At 48.1% G+C, this 16233-nt stretch overlaps 1 protein-coding gene across 1 annotated transcript; it reads left to right on the plus strand.

The window, feature by feature from the left end:
* Positions 1-389: 389 nt before the first annotated feature.
* CIMIP1 (ciliary microtubule inner protein 1) lies at positions 390-9943 on the plus strand. The gene is made up of 4 exons (XM_036900944.2): positions 390-1553; positions 3557-3638; positions 5091-5192; positions 9556-9943. The coding sequence occupies exons 1-4, from the start codon at positions 1486-1488 to the stop codon at positions 9715-9717; spliced, it is 414 nt and encodes a 137-aa protein (XP_036756839.2). The 5' UTR covers positions 390-1485; the 3' UTR covers positions 9718-9943.
* Positions 9944-16233: the final 6290 nt, after the last annotated feature.

A 16233-nucleotide genomic window follows, 5' to 3' on the forward strand; every position in this document is an offset into this window, starting at 1 on the left:
AGCAAACATTTGTAGAATGAATGAACCCTTGGTGTCTGGCATATATAGGCATTCAGTAAACAAACTTACCCTTAATTAATCATCTCAGCAGCCTCTTCTTAGAAGCCTCCCAAGGGGGAAACTGTCTGTCTTGCCCTCCTGCCTGATGGAACCTACTCCCTTCCTAGCCGCCCTCGCCTCACAGTTCCTCCCAGGACACCTGTCCTCATCTAGGAACGGGGACCTTAGAGAAGAGGACCAGAGGAAAACCCCACACCCGCCTGGACCCCTGCCCACCCTGTGGCAATCCGGTAGCAGCTTGCTCGGCCATGGCACAATGTGTTACACATTCATTCATCAGTTTAACCCATTCAGCTCCAATTTCAGCCCCTGCCCAACCCCTTACTATTTTGACTGAGTGGGAGGCTGGACCACCCCACTCGTGGGCTTCTGCTCAGCATTTCCATCAGCTGCTAAGAGCCTCATGCTTTGTGTGGGGGCAACATGGTTATGAGAGGAAAACGCATCCTCCTACCACCACGAAAGTAGGAATCTGGTGCTAAGGAAGGAAGGAGATGGGGCGGCGGGGAGGAAGTAGGGAGACACACCAAGAGAATCAGGGATGCCCAACTGGAAGACGAAGACGCCCGTGTCCTCTCCGAGTGGCCTTGGTGATTGTCCAGGAGATGACCTGTAGATCCACAGGCACTAACGTGGCTCTCTCCTTCCCTGAGGCTCTGGACACCAGTGTATCCCACGGCTGCTCAGGTAGAAAAAGCTCCCCTGCCCCATGCACTCCTGTGCATACAGCTCTCTCCCAGACCCATTAACACTTCCTGGCCTGCGACAGCGTGGGATGGTGGAAGCCTCAGGGGGTCGACGAGTCAGTCGGCAAACACCGACTGGGCCCCCAGACGGTGAGGGTCTCGTGCTGATGCGCAGGAAGCAGGGAGTGGGGGGCGGGGATCAGAGGCGGCATTATCTGTGAGTTTCGCTTGGGGGTTGTTAGAAAGAGCCCGTGCCGACAGTAGCGCCCCCACGCGTGTCCTCCGAGCGCCGTGGGCAGTCCTGTCCACAGCGGCCCTCGGGGCCGCGCCCGCAGCTCCGGCGGCAGAAGGGGATGCTCCTGGGCAGCCCGCAGCAACGCAGCGCGCTGCGCAGCCACACGCAGAGCCTCTCCGGACGCTGGGCCAAGGGAGCCAGGCGCAAAGGACACGCGGACGACCCACTCACGCGAAGTCCAAGCAGCGGCAGCTCATCCGCCCAGAGAGGGCGACAGGCGGGTGGGCGAGGTGTCCCCTCCGCGCGGTGGCTGCTGGACAGAATTCACTGAGCTTGGTACGCTTGTCGGTGCGCCTGCTGGCACTTCAAGTGTGAATCTGAAGGGGGCCAGGGGGCGCCGCGGAGGGTTCAGAGGGTTCAGAGGGCAGAGGCCTCCGCGCCCCGCGTTGCTGGGTGACCGTCTCCCGGGCGACGCGAGACGCCAAGCGCGGCTGCTCCGACCGCATGGCGCAGAAACCGCTCAGCGCCGCCTCGGCCGAGCGCATGAACCTCGTGGCCCAGGACGAGATCTGGTAACGCCGGGATCCGGGAACCCGGTGGGCTGGGCCGCCCCCTCCTGAGGTGTGCACACCTGGCGGCCGCAGGGTCCCCGCCAGGTCCCTGCAGGAGTGGACCTCTGGACACGAGGAGCTTGCGCTGGAAGCGGTCGGGGGCCACGGGGAGAGGGGGCAATGTCAGGGACCCCAGGCCGGCGAGACAGCCTTTCTCCTCCTAACACACCACGAAGGCGTGAAAGATTTTGCATCTGGCTTTACAACCATCTGAAAGTTGGGCTTGTTGAGAGCCAACGAGCATGTTCTGTTTTTATGACCTAACCGATTTTTTTTAAGAGAAACAAAAAATAAATTCGTAATATCTGTTCAATTTAAATGAGAGATACACGTGCCCTTTACACTCTCTCTTGACTTTCTTGGTTTTTTAAGTAATAAGAAATTTTAATTTAAAAAATAGATCCATTTTCTAAAAGATTTATGTTCAGCAGACATTTCTAATGAATGTTTTTACTTGACATTCTCTCTGATTGCTAAATATTATCCCATCTCTCTTTGAAGTTTTAAACAGTATGGAAAGTTACTAATTTAGATTGCAAGCAAGTAAATTTTAGTAACAATAAACCATAATTGCTTGTCTTAAACTTCACTTATCCTATTTGCCATCTCTATGATTTTTACCATTTCCTTGTGAAACTTGTTATCACTTCATATTTTTCTTTGAATTGGCTTTGTTTCACGCAATAAATTTATTTTTATGGGAAATTTTATATCGCTCTTATAAATGGAAAGCCAGTTACCTGGCATTATACACAACCATTAATTTTTAAAAATCTTTTCATTATTCCAGTACCTCCTACTTGTAATACCTACAGGACTACCACAGCAGGGTCAATGCCCTTTCCTCCCTTTTCCACCCAGTGAAACTCCTACTCATCCTTCAAGACCCAGATCAGATGGCCACTATGTAAAGAGAGCTGGTTAAGCCCTTAGACTGTTCTGTCCAAAATCTAAAGTGACTGTTGAGCATTTGAAATATGATTGGTCCCAATTGGGATGAGCTGTAAATGTATTCACCAGATTTTAAAGATTTCATACCCCCCCAAAATTAATATTAACATTAACTTCACCTGTTTGTTTTCACTTTTTTTTTTTAGCATGGTTGCTAAAAGTTTTTTTAATTATGTATATGGCTCATATTTGAGGCTTACATTAAGTCTCCTCTGGAAATAGGCTCCTCTTTAGATGCTCAGTGTCCAGGGCAAAGAGCTTGTCCAGGACTTCCAAAACTGTTGAGACACTGGCGGGTGGGGTACAGCTAGGGATTCCAAAATAGGAAAACAAATGAAAATCAAAATGAATAAATGTTTAATTATATATATTTGCAAATTGTGGCACACCAGCTCTTCAACTGCAACTCCACTCAGCTAGTAGGCAGTTATATATGAATTATAGTCAACGTGCAGCAAACGCAGGGCCAAAGATCATGGTGGCATGAGAGGACTCATCTCAAGGTCATGCAGGTGCTGGCTCTGCACTTGCAGGAACCTGAGAGTGGGCGCCTCCTTAAATTTTGCACCCCAGATGCCTCCTTCACCCTGCCCAGGTCCTTGCCTGGGGAAAAAAAGGTGGTTAGTATGTACCTCCATAAAGATTTACCACACCCTTGCTGTGGGTCACAGTGGCCTCCAAAATAAGGAGTCTAATGCCCAGACGGCCCCTTGGATGGAGTCCCCCGCCAGCCCCGTCTGCTCCCCGATGTACTGTCCAGCCGGCATCCCGGGTTTGTAGACAGTGTCTGCCTCACAGTAGCACGAGGTCCACAGCCGCAGGGGCCCTCCCTCCTCTCCCTCCCCTCTGGCATGCTTCTCCCTCCCTGGCACTCCGCTCCCCCTGGCACAGAATCATTCTGTCAGTGTGCATTGAAGAACGTAAAATTTCCCCAGTGCACCTTCTGGAGGGGGGAGGTTGGTACTTGAACCTTTTTCGAAGGTAGTCCAGTACTCGAGAATTTTCTTTTTCAGGAAATACCGCCTGAAGGCAGAAGCTGAAGCACAGCAAAACTGGGCCCAGAACTGGGGATTTTTAACAACCCCCCTTGAGGAGGTAAATATAAATTTTATGAGCCAGGAGGTTATAGAATTGATCATTTTGAAGAATAAATGGGTATGCTGTATACAATTTGCAAGAATAAAGTTAAAGAGAGCATTGCATGTGAAGATTGCTAACTCTGAAGCCTGAAGGCTCCTATGTTTCATGAATTTACTCAGCTCGTCTGCCCTACATGCCAAGCTTGCCCCGTGTGCTCCATCAGGACCCGCTCATTTCATCCGCACGACCCCTGTGCAGAGGGGGTGCTGTTTTACAGACATTTTATAAATTAGGAAATTGAGCTCAAAGCAGCACAAAGTCACCACACAACCAGTAAACAGGCACCAAGGGGGAAAGCTGGTCTGTCTGATTCCAGGGCAGCTTGGCCTCAGACTTCCCATCTGTAAAATGGGCTGATAGTCCTCACCTGCCTCAGTCAGTGATTATGAAGTTCAGATGGAATGAGAAGTAGAAGCCGAGGGATTAGAGGAGGGATTATTAGGATATATGTCAATTACCTGCGTGTTTCCTAGCCCAGACAGTAACAGAAATGGAAGCCAGGACTAGGCGCGACGAATCGGGAGTGATGGGGATGCCAGCACAGAGACCGCTGGCCCCACCCAGAGGCGGCCACCACCGGCCCGCTGAGCGCTACCACTTGGACCGCTTAACTGCATGTTCTGATTGTTCATGAGAGTCCAGAAATCCACATGTTTAAATGACATCTCCCGAGTCTAGAATAGTGGCCCTGATCTATAAAACACCAGGCAGACCCAGAAAATGCTTAGGTGGGCTTCCACAGGATGGGGGTAATGAAATGCAACCTTTCAGGCTATCTCCAGGACACAACTTGGGGGAGCCACATTTCTTTGGGGGGGGGGATGAAGAACCACAAAAGAACCACATAATGCAAAACATTCATGATTCAAGGCAGCATAAACCCCACTTGTAATTCACCCCATCCCACTAGCTTGGAAATTATGCCATTCTTAATGAGTTTTTTTATACTTAGAGAGTTACACAATTTGAAATTTTATGCATAAAGTGAGTCCTTATTAATATAATATGCATAAAATGGATCTATATTAATATTCTTTATATGTAATTAAATTGGGTTTTTGAAGAGTTCAAATTGCTTTAAAAATGAAAGTGGGGGATGGAGTCTCTCCTCTAATACTTTAAAGATTGGTCCTGGAACCTAGTTGGCATTTTAAGTCCATAACCTGTAAAAGTTTCTCAAATTCCTACTCAAGAATATAAATTAGCTGCAAGCAGCAGGTGGGCACAGCCATTAGCCACAGCTTGGGGCTGAGCCGGCCTGCGTGCCAGTCCTGTCTGTCCCCCCACCCCCCGGTAACCGTGTACTTGGCACAGGCACCCACTGTTCTTAGTCACACAGCGTTTTGGGGGAAAGAGGAAGGAACATTCCCACATCGGAGCTTTTCTGTCTCTGGGATTGTGTTTCAGTTGCTCAAGTGTGAAGAAGAAACCCCCACCCCAAAGCCCAAAATTGAGCTTCCCGAGCGGTTCTGCATCCGGCCAGTGACCCCAGTGGAGAAATACATCAAGGTTCGCAAAGTCATTCTAAGTACTTGTTTTCCTAAGTAGGCTATAAGCCCCGTGGGAAAATCGTGTTGCCCCAGGTGCACAAAGCCAACCCCAAAGGTGAGAACACGGTGGTGCCCACACGTGGGGGGTCTGGTTTCCACACCCTTTCCCAGCCTCTGAGCCCAGCTCTGCAGATACAGAGTGAAATCAGGAAAATGAGGGGCTCAATCCTTCATTCAGCAAACGTTTACAGGAAGTGCGATGTTTTACAAACATTTACAGTAAGGCAGGAAGGGTAAAGGCCCGGACTCTGGAGTCAGAGCTGAGATCAAGGTCCTGCTCAGCGGCTCTCCTGTGTGGTCTTGGGGAAGTGGCTTGACCTTTCTGCATCTCCTTGCCCCTCTGTACAATGGGGGTTAATGAAAGCACCTACTCCTGGGTGGTGTCTGTTGGGGTTCAATGGGGTGATGCCTGGGAAGGACTAACACTCCCCATCACTTTGGGAGAGAGCTGATGACTGTTAGCTGTTAGTAGGTTCCAGGCGCTTGGTTGGGCAAACAGTGGTGAACAAGAAGACAAGACCCCAGCCAGCACGTCTGAGTTGGGGTTCGGTGGGGGCCAACATAAAACAAGAAAATCAACCAAGTCATTGTGCCCTGCACTAGATGCCATGGAGGAAAGCCAGGTGATGTGCTGAAGGCTAACAGAGGAGGGAGTGGGGCCTGTTGAGCGGAGGGCTGAAGGATGAGAAGGAACCAGCCCTCGGAAAAGCATTCCATGCAAAGAGAACAGCATGTACAGAAGCCCTGAGGCAGGGCTGGGTGGGGTAGGGCTGGGAGGGGAAGGGTTCTGGATGGAGACATGGGCAAGGCCACATCCCACTGAACCTCAGAGGCCAGAGGAAGGAGCTGGAATTTGGGCCCAACCTGTAATGGGAAGCAGGGCTGTGGCATGGTGGGAAATTCAGCCTGGTTGCTGAGTGAACGACAGCCCCAAGGGAGGAGACTTGGGTGATGATCCCTCCTGAGGCCCATCAGCTGTGGACATGGACCGCATGCATCTAGGAACTGCTGACTTCTCTCTGTCCCTGGGCCTCCTCTCCCAGGGCTGTCACTTTGGCCCCGGGTTCTGCCTTCCGTCCAGCTATAAAGAAAGTAGTTCTGTGTCCTGATGGGGAAAGAGGACGGAAACTCAGGTGGCCAGGGGTGGGGGAAGCTAGGCTCTGTGAATTTTTGTTTCCTGACATGTCCTCAGGGCCTGCTGGGGGGCATGGTGAGTGCTCAGTGGGTCCCATCTATTAGCCCAATGAATGAATGAATGAATGCATGAATGAACGCACCCTGCCGACATAAGCTGGGAGTGTTTCCTCCCTGATTATACAGCAATAGAGAGTCACTGATATTTTTAGAAATACAGCAAAGTATAAATAATAAAATGTCCACATATACCCTGGCCCATGGCTGACATTGTGGGCTGCTAAACTTCCGAATGTTTTTCGGTGCATCTTTATGCTACCCAGTAAATGCTGTAGTTCTTATCACCTCTTAGACGTTCACTATGCTTAGAGCTTTACGTGGTTTTCTCATCTTATTGTTGTTTCCACAACAACCCTGCACCATCAAACCCATTTTGCAGGGGAAACTAAAGCTGGTGAAGGCTGAATGACCTTTCCAAGGTCACACAGCAAGGATGTCTGATTCCAGAGCCCTTCTCTTAAATGTTATCCTCGACTGTTCTTCCAATACACACACACACACACACACACACACACACACACACACACACACACATATTAAAATTACACACATAAAAATCAAACTCCACAGATATTTTTGTAATCTCCTTTTTTCACTTAATATATCCTAGATGTATTTTCATGCAGTCATTCACAGTTTCCAAATATTACTATATTAATGGCTGCGTTTTTCTCCCTTGTGTGGATCTACTATATCTTGTTTAACCATTCCCCTATCCCTGGACATCTAGATTGTTTCCATTTGAGATTTGGGGGAATGTTACTGCAAGATACGCCCTTGGTGACTCAGCTTTTTGCTCTCAGTCAGTGAGTTTCTTGGGATAGGTGCCTAGAGATGCAACAGTTGTTCAAATGAAACACACACATGTAGGGAGCTCGCTCTGCCTGCACAAAGCCTGATTGGAACACTAGGGTGGCCAGCGGACAGAGGGAGAGGGGCAGGAAGCGGGTCTGATATTTTTCTAGGGCTGGGTTTTAACTCCACCAAATCCCTATGCCCTACCCACCCCACCCCAGGAGGAAACACAGTGTTGAGGGGTCCATTTACTGTGGGCTGCCTCAGTCGCAAATGCCTTGCCTGAGGTGGGCCTGGACCCCTCCCTCTGCCACCCTGACAAATGGAAATGGCCCCAGTGCCTACTCAGTGGGGACACCGTGGCCAGAATCGTTATCTTTCCAAAGGAAGCAACGCACCTAGGAATCAGAACAGCATCTTCTCCTGGAGGAAGAACAGACAGGAACAGTCCTGGGGCCGGAACAAAATGAAACGTGGTTTCTTGCTTAGGAGCAAGGGCTCCAGGTGGAGGCTGCAGGCCTCTGACAGGCAGGGCGGAGGGCACGGCGGTGAGCATCAGGGCCCCGTGGGAGAGCCTCTTTGCCTGCTTCCCTCTGAACTTTCCTTCTTGCTGAAGAAACAGTTCCTTTCTTTCTCCTTCCCATCCCTTCTTTGACTACATAGAGCCTTTAAAAATACACTGACTTTTTTACAGGTATCCTATGTCCCAAAAGGCATGCCATGAAAGGCCTCCTTTCCTCCCCTGCTTCCCACAGCCATTGCACCACCTCCCGTGACCCCTTCCATAGGTAGAACATGCATGTTGTAGCATGTATGTGGGTCCCCAGCCTTTTTTTCTTACTTATTTGTACCATATTTGACATATGTTATGCATCTCTTAGCAGGTTATCTTCAAAGTTGTTCTATCTCAAAATATACAGACCTGCCTTGTTCTTCGAAAGGGCTGCATAGTATTCCATGGTGAGGAGGGGCCACAGTGGTATGAGTCTGGTGTTGATGACAGGGAGGCTGTTTCCAGCTCTTACAAACAGGGCTTCAGTGAGCCCCCCACACTGACATCAGTGTGTAACTGCAGATATTAGAATGGTTTAGGGTACATGCCTAGGAGTACCTTGCAGGTCCAAGAGTGTTTGCATTTTCTATTTTTGTAGGTAATTCCGCTATTGCCCTTCACAGGATGAACCAGCCTGCTCCCCTGCCCTTGCACACCATGGTGTTTTCACCTCCTGGTCAATCTGGAGGAAACACGACGTCCCTGGTGGTTTGTGGTTGTGATCCTCCTACAGGTTGGATGCAGGCTTGAGAGCCGGTCTGTGTGTTCCTGTCCAGACAAGCAATGTGGAGAGCGGCTTGCCATCTGCACACTTCTGCCTATTGTCGGCTCAAGGAAACTTTGGTCCCTCTGGCATTTATTTATTGATGACCCTCCCTGCATATGGCCTCTCAGGAGATTAATTTTAATACTTTATCAAGAACACACATTAAGGGGTTTCATCCACCAGCGGCAGCCAGCCCACCGGGCCTGTTCCCTCCTGCCAGTGCCTGGCTCAAACATCCCTTTAGCTAAAGGTGAAAACTCAGGACCCCAAATTTATTAGGCTTCTTTACCTCAGTTCCTCTGTGAGAACAGATGTTCCTCACTATTGTCGTCACTCAAACCACCCTGTAGAGCAGAACAGAAGATTCCTTCAAATGGAGGGGGGAAACCTGCCCAAACATTCACCCCCATTTTCCAAACACTTCAAGTCTGTCCAAGGAATTGACCAATGAAACTGTGTTTTACTATTTCAAATAGAATCTTATGTTCCTTTTGGTTTTGAATTCACTTCAATTGCTTTTCATTCCTGAGGTCTCTACAGTTTGGGGTGGTAGGGGGGAATGTGGGTCCATACACACAGGTATCATAAAGCCTTCTAATCAAATCCGGAAGACTCCAAACCCCCAGGATACCGTTTGACAACATTGTCGTTTATTTTATAATGGGCAGTGTGAACTGTTGTATTTTATATTTCTGCACCTTACTTTTTTTCCTCCTCTTTGCTCTTTTACCAAATAAAAATTATCGCACTGGAGGTCACAAATTAAATGTGTTAAGCCCTGCGAGATAAAGAAACGTGCTTGATGTTTATTACTGTCAGGGAGTGCATGCGTCTCGGGGTCCAGCTCCTTGGAATGTGCTGGCTTTCCAAGCACCTGGCTTAGGGACAGTTGTCCTTCTGGATTTTCGTTGTCTCTTCCCCATGAAGGCCTCACGCGCCAATTCTGATGCCTCCGTGGACGTGCCTGTGTCACTGTAGCCCAAGGGAACTAAACCCTCTGCATTTCTATTGCAGGTCCTCCCATCCCCCCCAGTCCCAAAGACCACCCAGGGCCTCATCGGCTGGCGGTCCGGAGTGCCGGGCCTGAACAAGTGTCTGGAGCTCAGCGATGAGATCAGAAGCTGCAAAGGTGCCTTTGCCAAAGAGCTGAGCTGGCCCAAGCAAGGCATCCACTGAGGCCGGACAGAGACTCCGGCCTGGGCAGGAGGGGTGGATGGCCAGGCACCCAGTGCCGCGCCTGGGGAAAGGACAGTTCCTTGGCACCCCTCTGAGGACATAGTTCCCCTCCGTACTTGCTCATGGGGTGTTGCAAAGAACACAAGACAGCCCTTCAACATTTCCAGTTCACCAATGCCCCCCTTCTTGTAACACACTTGTTCTTAACTAATGTAAGGAAAAATGCAAAAATCTCTGAAAATCTTTTTGATATCTTGAGAATTTCTAGGTGTGGCTTTTTAGAAGATATTGTGATTTCACTTTAAAAATACTCGTCTAGGCCCTTTGTTGTCACTTTCAGTCCCATCTCTCACCAACCCTGTTCAGGACGTGACTGTCGAGCAGGTATTTCTGTCCCCAGATTTAGCCTGGGCCTGCTTTCCGGGAGGAATGAAGCTTTCAGGATTCTTTGACTCTCCTTTTCCAGGATATTTGCAATAAGTTAACAGCTTTGAAGGCACAAATGGGCCCAGGATTGGCTGCTGAGTGTCGATTTGCAGGAGGGGTGGGTTTCCCAAGGGCTTTATGCAAACCTCGCCGGCTACCTCATCACAGCTGCAGCACAGATAGCAGCCAGGCCATTTTCCTCCCCCGTGGGCATCTGACTTTAACCCCTTGGTCCCTGCCTAGTCCTGAGGCTTCGCTCCAGGTGTACAAATGGTGGTGGTTGGGCGGCAGTGGGGAGGTAGGAGAAGGGGGCGGAGCAGAGTTTGGAGGTGGCCTTGGAAGCTGGTTTGTGTTTCATGCCAAGGAGCAGAGATTCGGTGCCCTCCTCAGATGGGCTCTTCCCTGGGGGGCTTCTACCTGGTGGAATCCACTTACAGGGCCCGTCCACCCACATCCTTCCTGCTCACCTTCCTGTCAGGGTGTGAGTCGAGCATCTCTCATCTGGAACTTCCCCCAACCCTGAATACTGGCCTCTCTCACACGCCTCTAAAGGGACTCCATGGCAGAGAGACAGAATCCCCCTGAATCTGGGCCATCCCCTGCAAGTTCTGGGCACAGTCTCTAAATCCCAGGAGGCTCTGGCAGAAGAGCTTCCGTTGCTCAAGGACCTTGTTCTCTGCCAAGTGTGCAGAACGTGGTCTGAGTGACCAGCCTGCTCACTGCCAGGGCCTGGCTATGAACACGTCAGAGCTGGCCACTCAGGCACTGAGACCAGCCGCACAGAAAAACCTCTCCTCGGCCGCCTCCGTGGTTCTCTGTCCCCACAGCCCCCCCTCCGGTCCAGGTCCTCACAGGCTTTTCCTGGAAGAGCCAGAACACAAGAGACACAGCCCTCCAGGAAGCCTTGTCATTGTGAGGCTGGTGCCCACAGTCATCGCCTGCCACGTGGGCCGCAGCCACCAGTAAGTCCCACGGTCCTGACCTCCAGTTCCTGTGACTGTGACCCGATCTGGAACGAGGACCACTGCAGCTGTAATTGGTTAAATGAAGATGAGGTCACACTGCAGCAGGGTGGGCTGTGAAACCAATAGGACCAGCATCCCTCCAAGAAGAGGAGAGGCACGGGGAAGAGAAGGCCGTGTGAAGACAGACACATGGGGGAGGCCATGTGACGACAAAGGTAGGAATTGGAGTGACGCATCTCCAAACCGAGGGATGCCGAGAACTGTGGGCAAGGAAGAAGCCAGGAAGAGGCAAGGAAGGCTTCCACTCTACGGGTTGCACAGGGACCATGCCTAGCTGACACCTTGATTTTGGACTTCCAGACTCCGACAGTGAGAGAATAAAGTTCTGTTGCTTTAAGTCGGCGGGTGTGCAGTCCTTCAGAACTGCAGCCCAGGAGCCCAGTCCAGACAGGAACACTGCTGTTACCTCCTCTTCTCTCTGAGCCAGAAAACATCCTTCTCTGAGCATGTGTCTTTCATTGGTCTTGACCCAGGCTGTCAACATGAGAACAGGTCACGTGGCCCATTCAACTCCAAAGATGTTTCCAGTCATCCAGATGTTTAGCCTGATGTAGACTAAACAATGGGATGCTTGGCCAAGCCTGTCCCTTTTCAATCCTAATGTTTTGGCATCTCAGTCATCACAGCGAGCCAGGCATCTACCCTTGAACAAACCCAAGTCCCTTTGTGTGATCAGATGCGCCCCCCCGGCAGGTGAGCAGAGCTGTCAGGAAGAGCCACTGAGTGGGGCCAGTCTTCGCCTCAGCCCCACCAGGGTTGCATTTCTACCTGACGGCCAGGCATGAGGCAGCACATACCTGTGGTCTGGGATGAGCTTCCCATGTCAGTTACTTTTTGTTCCAATTCCTGATCATAAAATGAATCTAAGAGCCATCCTCCAGCATCTGCAAGCCTACAACATTTGGCAACAAAAAAGTCTAGCAAAAAAGATGGGTTATCTTGATCCTAAGCCTGGACAGGAATTCAGCATGTCCAGTTTGACTCTTCGGAAACTCACTGGTGGGCCAACTTTAATTCTGATTTTAACTGGCCGATCTGTGTTGACCATCAGCCCAGCCTTAGGGAGACTGATCAGCAGATACTGTCAATGGAAACGACAAGGCTGGAGCAGAGCGGGCCACGCCACTGCGTGAATAGCTGAACCTTCAGAAAGACCATAAGTTTGGGCTGTAAAGGGTCTGGAGGCTGTCCAACCCATCTCACGAACACTGTGCACCAGTGGAGGAGAGAAAGGGCCACCTCCACACCCATGTTAGAGCAGTTAACTCCAGCTCCCTGGGAGAATAAAAATCCAAGAGACTCATACTTACCCTTGTGCAGGAAATGGGTGAAGGGAGTCAAAAGATAGAAACTTCCAGTTTCAAGATAAACAAATTGTGGGGATGTAATATATAGCATGGTGATTACATGTTCTAAAATTTCTTCTAAAAAAAGAGAGATTCAAAGTCTGAAGATGCACACATCCTTCGGACAGTAAGAACACAAATACGTTTACATTTCTAGGAAACTATGTGATGCTCTTTGCTACTGGTTAATTTAAGTGAGGCTTACTCCAAGTTTACATACATATGTTTAATGCCCCTTAAAATTACTTCTACTTAAAGTGTTAAAGTTCAGACATTTTCTACCCTTTTGTTCTCCTCAGTACAGAGATGGTTAGGTTTTATGAATGAAACACGATCTCAGAAACCTCAGTTGATGGTTTTTTTTCTGCCTCCAATAATTTATTCACCAACTCACCACATATGTGTTATATTTTAAAAACTAAAAATGATGCAAGATTTCTGCAGGTATCAAATTACACTGCCATGAACCTCCCCAACTCTGTCCTATCTCCCTGAACTTAGTCTGACCTAAGCAATTCGGGCCATGTCGGTGGGCTCATAACAGAGCACAAATGTCCAGTCAATGGCCTCCGCTGAGAATCGAAGTGGACAACACTCAAGGATTCAATTACCCTGGATGGTTTCAAACTTGACATTTAATCTATGGAAATCAGCCTCTTTGTGGGTATCCAAATAGGCTCAGAAATGTCAGCACACACTGTAAAATACCAGCACATTTCCAAGGGTGAGATGAGGCTGGTGAACCTGTGTACATCATGCTGATTTCATCACAGCAACGAACCTCCCAGCGGGTTTGGTCTAAATGAGTCGTCTCTGCAGTGACGCAGACATAATTGGGCTGGGGACTCAGAACGGATTCTGTCATAAGCCCATCTTGGCCCAAGACAAATTAGAAACTCCTGTGTTTAGTTACAACAAAATGACATGATCAGATAAAATTTAACTATCGGAAAATGCAACTGCTCCTACAATTCAGACACACTGGGGTGTAACTGTCCCAGGGGACACCAGACTTCAAGTATCTGTAGCTTAGGACCAGATGTGTTTGTGAATGTAGAGCTCTCTAGATTTTAAATAGTACATTTACTGTATTCTACATAACCCCTCAGACAAGGTCTGGGGAAGTCCCACAAAATTAAATCCATGAATATTTTTGTAGCAAACTTGGGAATATCACACTAAATGGAATCAAGACTCTCAGGAGCTGCTTACCAGTGTGATTCAGGTTTTCCCACCCAATAAGCTTTGCAATCAAACTAATAAGAGTATTTCTGGATTTGGGTGTGCTTTGGAGCTTGGACTTGATAAGAGATTTTGGACCTAAAAAGTCATTACCATCCGATAAAGGCTTGACATCCAGAATATATAAGGAGCTCACACGCCTCAACAAACAAAAAACAAATAACCCAATTAAAAAATGGGCAGAGGAACTGAACAGACAGTTCTCCAAAAAAGAAATACAGATGGCCAACAGACACATGAAAAGATGCTCCACATCGCTAATTATCAGAGAAATGCAAATTAAAACTACAATGAGGTATCACCTCACACCAGTAAGGATGGCTGCCATCCAAAAGACAAACAACAACAAATGTTGACGAGGCTGTGGAGAAAGGGGAACCCTCCTACACTGCTGGTGGGAATGTAAATTAGTTCAACCATTGTGGAAAGCAGTATGGAGGTACATCAAAATGCTCAAAACAGACTTACCATTTGACCCAGGAATTGCACTCCTAGGAATTTACCCTAAGAACGCAGCAATCAAGTTTGAGAAAGACAGATGCACCCCTATGTTTATCGCAGCACTATTTACAATAGCCAAGAAATGGAAGCAACCTAAGTGTCCATCAGTAGATGAATGGGTAAAGAAGATGTGGTACATATACACAATGGAATACTACTCAGCCATAAGAAAAGGGCAAATCCAATCATTTGCAGCAACATGGATGGAGCTAGAGGGTATTATGCTCAGTGAAACAAGCCAAGCGGAGAAAGAGAAATACCAAATGATTTCACTTATCTGTGGAATATAAGAACAAAGGAAAAACTGAAGGAACAAAACAGCAGCAGTATCACAGAACTCAAGAATGGACTAACAGGTACCAAAGGGAAAGGGACTGGGGAGGATGGGTGGGTAGGGAGGGATAAGGGGGGGAGAAGTAGGGGGGTATTAAGATTAACATGCATGGGGGGGTAGGAGAAAAGGGAGGGCTGTACAACACAGAGAAGGCAAGTAGTGATTCTACAACATTTTGCTATGCTGATGGACAGTGACTGTAAAGGGGTTTATAGGGGAGACCTGGTATAGGGGAGAGCCTAGTAAACATAATATTCGTCATGTAAGTGTAGATTAGTGATACCAAAAAGAAAGCAAAAAAAAAAAAAAAAAGGGCAGTTCCTGTGAGGTAACCTCCAACGAGTTCTACACAAGGGTATAAAGGGCATATAAAAGTGTAGGCAAAGGGTCTGTTTGTGTTTATACAGAGGATCAAAGCCTAATTGGGCTACCCCGAAAATGAACTAAGATACGATATGAAAAAGAACTTCCAACATCTGCACTCTCTGGAAGACTCATGCCAGAAGATGATCATCAAAAAACCCCAACAAAGATCCACGCACTGCTACAGCTGTAGATGCACTCATCCCACCAGTTCCTGGACTTGCCATGGGAATGAAGGAGATATCTAAGCTGGCCTGTGCATACAGTAAAACAACAAATTTGACTGGATCTATACTGTTGGAACTCAACCAAGAATTTGGAGAAGTGCAAATTGTAGCGCTCCAAACTCTTACAACTACAGACTATCTACTGTTAAAAGAACATATGGCATGTGAACAGTCCCCAGGAATGGGTTGTTTTAATTTGTCTGATTTCTCTCAGACGGTTCAAGTTCAGTTGGACAATATCCACCATATCATAGATAAGTTTTCACAAATGCCTAAGGTGCCTAACTGGTTTTCTTGGTTTCACTGCAGATGGCTGGTAATTACAGGCATGCTTTGGTTATGTAACTATACTCCTGTTATGTTAATGTGTGTGTGCAATTTAAGTAGTAGCTTAAAACCTATACATGCTGAAGTTACTCTACAAGAAGATATGTCAAAGAAATAATCAATCTTCCCATGTTTTCTTCCGCCTGCTACTTCTATAGCTTTTCTTCTTCCTTCCTAATTACAACCCTTAAATAGAATTCGTGCCTCATATCAAATTTACCGAGTATCATAACTCCTCCAAGTGGTACAGATACCTCAAGACAAATGCTGGGCATAGAAGCCACAGGGCATAAATATGCAAAGAAGTAAAAAGCTAACCTTTTCAAACAATAAGGCTTCCCTCTCACTTACCAACTTCACATTTCCCTGTATGGCCCCGGAAGATGACTGGTTAGCCAGAGACGGGTAAGATTCCTCAAGGGAGGAACAACCTAAGACAGGCACAGTCGCAGGGGGGCCATCAGGTGAGAAATTGGGGATCAACAGAGGTGAGGCTTAGAACCTCACCCCCCCTGTTCTGAGAGAAATCTTCTGCATCCATGGATGTTTTATGGCCCTGGTCTAGCTTGGATTAACACATAGTCTACAGGCACACACCTGATCATCTACATTTGCTCTCTTACAACACTAAACTATGTTTTCTACCTTTATCTTGTATCTACCTCCCACTTCAGCATTTTATTAAAAATAATAATAATAAAGAGAGAAATGTGGTATCCACATAT

Source organism: Manis pentadactyla, chromosome 5 (assembly GCF_030020395.1).
Source record: "Manis pentadactyla isolate mManPen7 chromosome 5, mManPen7.hap1, whole genome shotgun sequence".
Lineage (NCBI taxonomy): Eukaryota > Metazoa > Chordata > Mammalia > Pholidota > Manidae > Manis > Manis pentadactyla.

What these genes read in the sequence shown, in the direction of transcription:
- CIMIP1 (XM_036900944.2), top strand. Translation starts at nt 1,486, where the DNA reads ATGGCGCAGAAACCGCTCAGCGCCGCCTCGGCCGAGCGCATGAACCTC. An exon ending in TAACAACCCCCCTTGAGGAG is followed by an intron (nt 3,639 to 5,090) that starts GTAAATATAAAT and finishes ATTGTGTTTCAG; the next exon opens with TTGCTCAAGTGTGAAGAAGA. An exon ending in CAGTGGAGAAATACATCAAG is followed by an intron (nt 5,193 to 9,555) that starts GTTCGCAAAGTC and finishes TTTCTATTGCAG; the next exon opens with GTCCTCCCATCCCCCCCAGT.